A 6,993-nucleotide genomic window follows, 5' to 3' on the forward strand; every position below is an offset into this window, starting at 1 on the left:
GTATATACTGTGTGTGTGTGTGTGTATTATATACTTTTTTCCCTGGACTTGGAGAAAGATTTCTGTAAGGTTTATTCTTTCGGTTTTGTGTGGTTTTGGTATTTGGAACGTGTACCTTGAGTGTACCACAGCTTGTTTAATTCTTGTGCATTTAAATCATATTTGGGGAATCGCAGCATTAGACATAATGACTTGTCCTGATCATTAACCTCTCTTATTTCTTTTCCCTTCATCTGTGAAGACGTTCAATGAACTTTTCAACTCTCAGCAAACAGAAGCTGACATTCTCAGTACTGTGTCCAAGGCCGAAGAGTTTGAACAGCTTAAGGTGAGAGGTCATCATGTACTATTTAAGCTACAGCTGCAACTGTCAGAGCTTCAGTCGAGCACTGAGATGAGAACCTGCATATACATTTACCAGTCCACCTAAAAACTTGATAATGACATGAAAAGGTTTATTTATGTATCCCGTTGGTTGGCAGGTTCGTGATGAGGAGATAGAGGAGCTGGAGGAGTTGCTGTGCAACTCTTGTGAGCTGCCTGCTGCAGGTGGGGTGGAGAACGGCTATGGCAAGGTCAACATTCTGCTGCAGACCTACATCAGCCGAGGAGAAGTGGACAGCTTCTCCCTCATCTCAGACCTATCGTATGTAGCACAGGTGAGGGGAAAAAAAGAACAATATACAGTATACACATAACAGAATCCATTAATATAAATTAATTCTGTCACATTTGTTTGCACACTTGGAAATATAGTTACCAGTTGGTATGTCTTGTCCATTTTGAAGCTTTACTGGATGCATCTTTACTAGCTAGTTCTACTTAGTAGATCTGGGTAATAGGTTGCAGGCCTGGATAATAGAAAACTAAATGAGTCATAAATTAATTTTGATTTTGGAAGGAGATGCATCACAATACTTGGAGATTTAGAAGCTAAATATTCTCTTCCATTAGTAATCTATTAATTTTTAGTGGAATAATTTGGTTTATAAAATTTCAGAAAATAGTAGACACATGCCCGTCCTAAATATTCCAGTTTGTTTGGTTTGCCCAACAGTCTATAAATTGAAGGTATTCATTTATTATCTTAAAAGACAAAAAGTACCACATGTTCATTTTTGAGAAGCTCGAACCAGAGCATATTTGTCATTTTGGCTTAAAAATATGAAACAATTAAATGACCATCATTGTTATTAGTATGCTGTAAATGTACTTTTTGTTAGTATATTATTATATTTGTTGTTGTTTTTTTTTTTTTGCAAGAGGTTTCCTTGGAGCCCAATCCTACTGTAGGATGTAATGCTCTCTCAAAGCATTTGTTATTCAGTGTTTTCTTTCGTGTAAAGGAAAATCTGATTTAAAAAAAATAAAAACGGATTGGTGGCAAAATATTTTTTCTTTTGATACCAAAGTGTCCTATACAACTCTGAAACTGACACTCACATCATATATTTCCAAATCTTTATTTCCCTAAGGCTCACTGACCCACCCTATCCCAACTGACAGAGAATGTTTTAGACAGTATGTTAATTATTTGGGTGGACAAAAAATTGTGATTAACCAAGCAAGCCACACAACTTTATCATGTTTATATAAAAAGAGAAGTGAATATATTTAAATATATTTACATATACATATTTCACAAGCACAGTGAAGTGTAATGCTTCTCCTTGCTTTTCTCATTTTTCCTCTCCTTGCGCACCCTATCCATCTTTCCAGAATTTCCTGGAGTAACTGGTTCCATATGGCTGAATACTTGGAATAGTTTAGGCAGATTTCCTCTTTGCACTAATAGGACTGATTTCAAATTTGTGTCTGCTGAACAGGCATAGCCACTGCAGTGGAGCAATGAGGGTTTAAGACACTGAACCCCCCAAGTTGCCCGTGATAGCCACGCGTATACATGCTGTGGCCCAGGGCCCTCAGCTCCAAACAAATTTTGTTGTATGTGTCACAATGTTACAATGACAATAAAATAAGGCTTCTTCTTCTTCTTCTTAAGGTCATGTCCACTATTGTACTGTTTGCCATGTACACATTTACAACTTCAAAGTGGCAAACACTCTCACTGATTAATGACTTTACCAGTTGTGCAACTGTAAACAGTTCTAGAGTTTCTTCAGCTTCACCACAGAAAAGTAAAAAGAAAGAGAAAGTGCAGAAGCACCAGAGGTCAAGAGAATTTGAAGAGCATGTCAGCTCTGACAACACACTATACCTAAATATCAGCACAGGGTGAAACCTGAGATTAGGTGATCATCAATCAGGGGAGTGTTAACAGGTGACAGAATAAATTTATACCCAAATTCAAATTTAAAGTACTTTATTTGGAGCAAGAAAAATGGATGGACATAAAATCACAAAAACACAACTAATTTTGCATATAAAACAAGGATTGATGTAAATACAGAAGAATATAAGTGCTTCCCTTGTTGGAAGGTTTTTGTACCATACCATACCATAACAACTTTATTTATAAAGCACTGAAACAACCGAGACGGACCAAAGTGCTGTACAGTGTGATTAACAATATACATTAAAAATAAACACAACTTAGGACAGATAAAATCAACACCAATGTCAGACATCAGTCAATACAGATAAAATCAACACAAAAATAAGACATCAATCAATACAGATAAGATCACACCAATAAATAGTATCAAAACGCCAACAAGAATGAATGAGTTTTCAAAAGGGACTTAAAAACCGGCAAAGAAGAGGCTTGTCTAATGGGCAGTGGTAACATTACTCATTTACATATATAGCATTACCCTTGATTGTATATAAAGGTGGGACAAACCTGCTGCGAAATCACCCACTGGTTTTCTGAAGAACAGATTTAAAACTCAAATCTTGTGTTTTAACAACATTTCACTTATTTCATTTATTGATCTGGTAACATTAAATCTGTGAATATTTCATCCTAGTATTCGTCTTATGTTACTTGATTAAGTTTTGATATTTTTTCAGGCAAGAAAGTAACCATTACCTGGTAACCATTTAGAACATCTGGTCAGTCCATCTGAGTAATGTGTAGGGCTCCAATGTTTTCAGAGCAAGCAGACCAAGTTGTCTCCAACATATTCTCTTTCCTCTTCATTGTCAGACTCAAACTGTATTGTGATTTGTGATTTGCTGCTGCCTTGAATATTTGAATACTAAAATTGAAAATCGAATACCTGCCCAATGAACGAATATCCAAATAGTTGAATAATAGAGTCCAGCCCTAGTTTATACAGTATAAATAAAAGTTGTATTATTGTTGCTTCAGTTGTTATTGTGAGATTTCTTACTGATAAAACACACTGGAAACATTTTCTGTGCAAGTCTCACACCCATCTCATGCTGCAGATAGAATTCCGTTTTATCAAATGAGTCACTCAACACTGAATCTGTGGTTACGACTGATCAGGCTGCTTCACTTTCACTTTCTCCCGCTGTAACAAGCCGGGGGAAATCAATAAATCCATAGGCTGCATAAAAATGTGATTTGTTGTTGGTTGGCCTGGAATAGGCTCTTTCTCTGGCTGCTATCCTGCTTGACAGACAGCTATTCTGATGACTTTAAAGGCATGGGGGTGGCTGTGGCTCAGGAGGTATAGCAGTTCTCCTAACAAGAAGATTAGCAATTTGACCATTCCGGCTTGTCCAGTCCACAGCCAAAGTGTCCTTGAGCAAGACACTGAACCCCCAGTTACTCCTGGTGATGTCACTGGTGTGTGAATGTATGAATGGGTGAATGGCCAAATAGTGTGAAAGCGCTTTTAGTGTGCTGCAATGCATAGAAAAGCCATTTACCATTTATCAAAACACTGCTCACATCTCACTTTCAGTGTGGATTGAATGGAATTGTGCTCACTTCCAATTTGTTTTACCACTTAGCAGCTGAATTTGAACAAAGTGTGGTAAAGGTACTGAAGTGTCTAGTTGATTTTACAGTGTTGAAAGTACAGATAGTAATATTAATATTTTCCTCTTCAATAATCCATCCATCCATTCTCTTCCACTTATCTGAGGTCAGATAGTGGGGGCAGCAGGTCCAGCAGGGCAGCCCAGATGTTCCTCTCCCCAGTGATGCTTTTGAAACACTGAACCCCCCAAGTTGCCCGTGATAGCCACGCGTATACATGCTGTGGCCCAGGGCCCTCAGCTCCAAACAAATTTTGTTGTATGTGTCACAATGTTACAATGACAATAAAATAAGGCTTCTTCTTCTTCTTCTTAAGGTCATGTCCACTATTGTACTGTTTGCCATGTACACATTTACAACTTCAAAGTGGCAAACACTCTCACTGATTAATGACTTTACCAGTTGTGCAACTGTAAACAGTTCTAGAGTTTCTTCAGCTTCACCACAGAAAAGTAAAAAGAAAGAGAAAGTGCAGAAGCACCAGAGGTCAAGAGAATTTGAAGAGCATGTCAGCTCTGACAACACACTATACCTAAATATCAGCACAGGGTGAAACCTGAGATTAGGTGATCATCAATCAGGGGAGTGTTAACAGGTGACAGAATAAATTTATATCCAAATTCAAATTTAAAGTACTTTATTTGGAGCAAGAAAAATGGATGGACATAAAATCACAAAAACACAACTAATTTTGCATATAAAACAAGGATTGATGTAAATACAGAAGAATATAAGTGCTTCCCTTGTTGGAAGGTTTTTGTACCATACCATACCATAACAACTTTATTTATAAAGCACTGAAACAACCGAGACGGACCAAAGTGCTGTACAGTGTGATTAACAATATACATTAAAAATAAACACAACTTAGGACAGATAAAATCAACACCAATGTCAGACATCAGTCAATACAGATAAAATCAACACAAAAATAAGACATCAATCAATACAGATAAGATCACACCAATAAATAGTATCAAAACGCCAACAAGAATGAATGAGTTTTCAAAAGGGACTTAAAAACCGGCAAAGAAGAGGCTTGTCTAATGGGCAGTGGTAACATTACTCATTTACATATATAGCATTACCCTTGATTGTATATAAAGGTGGGACAAACCTGCTGCGAAATCACCCACTGGTTTTCTGAAGAACAGATTTAAAACTCAAATCTTGTGTTTTAACAACATTTCACTTATTTCATTTATTGACCTCAACTTGCTCCTTTCAACATGACTCAGTATGTAGCTGAGATGAGAATTAACACCTCCAAGTCTGAGGCCATGGATCTCTGTCAGGAAACAGTGGATTGCTCCCTTCAAGTTGGGAATGAGGTGCTGCCCCAAGCGAAGGAGTTTAGGTATCTCAGGGTCTTGTTTATGAACCATGAGATTGACAGGCGGATTGACGCAGCATCAGCAGTAATGCAGGCATTGTACCGAACTGCTGTGGTGAAGAGGGAGCTGAGCTAAAAGGCAAAGCTTTCAGTGCGCTAGTCTACGATCCACCCCTTACCCATGGTCACAAGCTGTGGGTAGTGACCAAAAGAATGATATTGCAAATATAAGATGCCAAAGTGAGTTTCCTCTGTTGAGTGTCTGGACTCAGCTTTAGAGATAGGGTGCAAAGTTCTGACATCCAGAGGGACTCAAAGAAGTTCGCTTTTCAATCAGAAATCAGATTAGACAGTGTAGTGCTGAAGTAGCTGGAACTCAACCAAGCTGTTTGACAAATGATATCTGTTGTACAGTAGTGACAGTAGTAGTTACTGCCAGTATTTTAATATGGAGTGGAATAGTGTGAACAGGGTTTGACAAGATACTTTTTCAATGCCTCTGGTTTCACTGCCTTCATATCACTCAGTCACATCACAGACAGATTTCTTAAATCCCTCATAACAGTGCATTCAGACCTCAGAATAACACCTGACCAAGTCAATCACAGCCTGACTAAATGTGAGCAGTTAGGAAGCAACAATGCCACCTAGGGATGGGACAGTATAATGAAATTCAATATATTCAAGATTTTTATTGACCATTTATACATAGACAGTCTAGGCATATAGGAATTCTTGTGCAGGGCTCTCCTGGAGTCAAGTGAAAGAAAGTCACTTTCGGCTTTTCCTGTTTAGGGGTCGCCACAGTGAATCGTCACACTGACGACTCATGTTGACGATTGGCACGTGTTTTATGCCGGATGCCCTTCCTGACGCAACCCTGATTTGAACTCGGGGAAGCAGGTGCTTCTTGCAGATGTTAGAGCACTGAGCTACTAGTTGTTTTGATGTTAGTCTAGACGTTGGGTTTCAAAGTGAAATTCATATATTTTTGTGTTGAGAAGTAATTAGCCTGCAGTCTCTCACATCGCTACCCAACTAATGCAACTGCTATTTACTGTCATACTGCACAGGGAGGTCAGAGGTCATCTACTTCTCAGGTGGTGGCAATGATATCTTGTACAGTGACACTGAAGAACTGCTGATCATACAGCACTTTTATTATCTGTATTACCAGTGTTTCCGCTGGTAACATTTCTGAATGGAGCGCTGCTCAGCCACACCAAAAAAACAAAACAAAACAATCCAACCAAACAACCATTTAATCAGGCCTCTAAGTGACTCACCTGGGACAATTGTAAAGCAACAAGGCAATTCACATACACAGGTGCATTTAAGGCCGGTTCAGAAGCAACAGGTTTTTAGACGCATTTTTCATGCAACAGATTTTATGCTTTAGTTCCATCTTCTTCAATGAGTGCAGCATAATCTTCACACACTCCTGCTTGAATCATCGCCAAGCAGCTGGGTGAGAAGGTGAAAACGGTGCGATTATTCGCAAATGGAAGCAACATAAATTAACTGCCAACCTCCCTCAGTCTGGAGCTCCATGCAAGATCTCACCTCGTGAAGTTTCAATGATAATGAGAACGGTGAGGAATCAGCCCAGAACTACTCGGGAGGAACTTGTCAATGATCTCAAGGCAGCTGGGACCATAGTCACCAAAAAAACAGTTGGTAACACACTACGCCGTGAAGGACTGAAATCCTGCTGTGCCCGCAAGGTCCCCCTGCTCAAGAAAGCACA

General features: G+C 38.9%; 1 protein-coding gene across 1 annotated transcript in view; it reads left to right on the forward strand.

The window, feature by feature from the left end:
* The window catches only part of ascc3 (activating signal cointegrator 1 complex subunit 3), a 245,725-nt gene that overhangs the window by 175,373 nt on the left and 63,359 nt on the right, over positions 1 to 6,993 (forward strand). Inside the window, 2 exon segments of the mRNA XM_020621661.1 lie at positions 242 to 328; positions 483 to 659. Of these exon segments, the coding sequence (XP_020477317.1) occupies positions 242 to 328; positions 483 to 659 (264 nt within the window).

Source organism: Monopterus albus, unplaced genomic scaffold (genome assembly GCF_001952655.1).
Source record: "Monopterus albus unplaced genomic scaffold, M_albus_1.0 scaffold264.1, whole genome shotgun sequence".
In the NCBI taxonomy this organism is placed as follows: domain Eukaryota; kingdom Metazoa; phylum Chordata; class Actinopteri; order Synbranchiformes; family Synbranchidae; genus Monopterus; species Monopterus albus.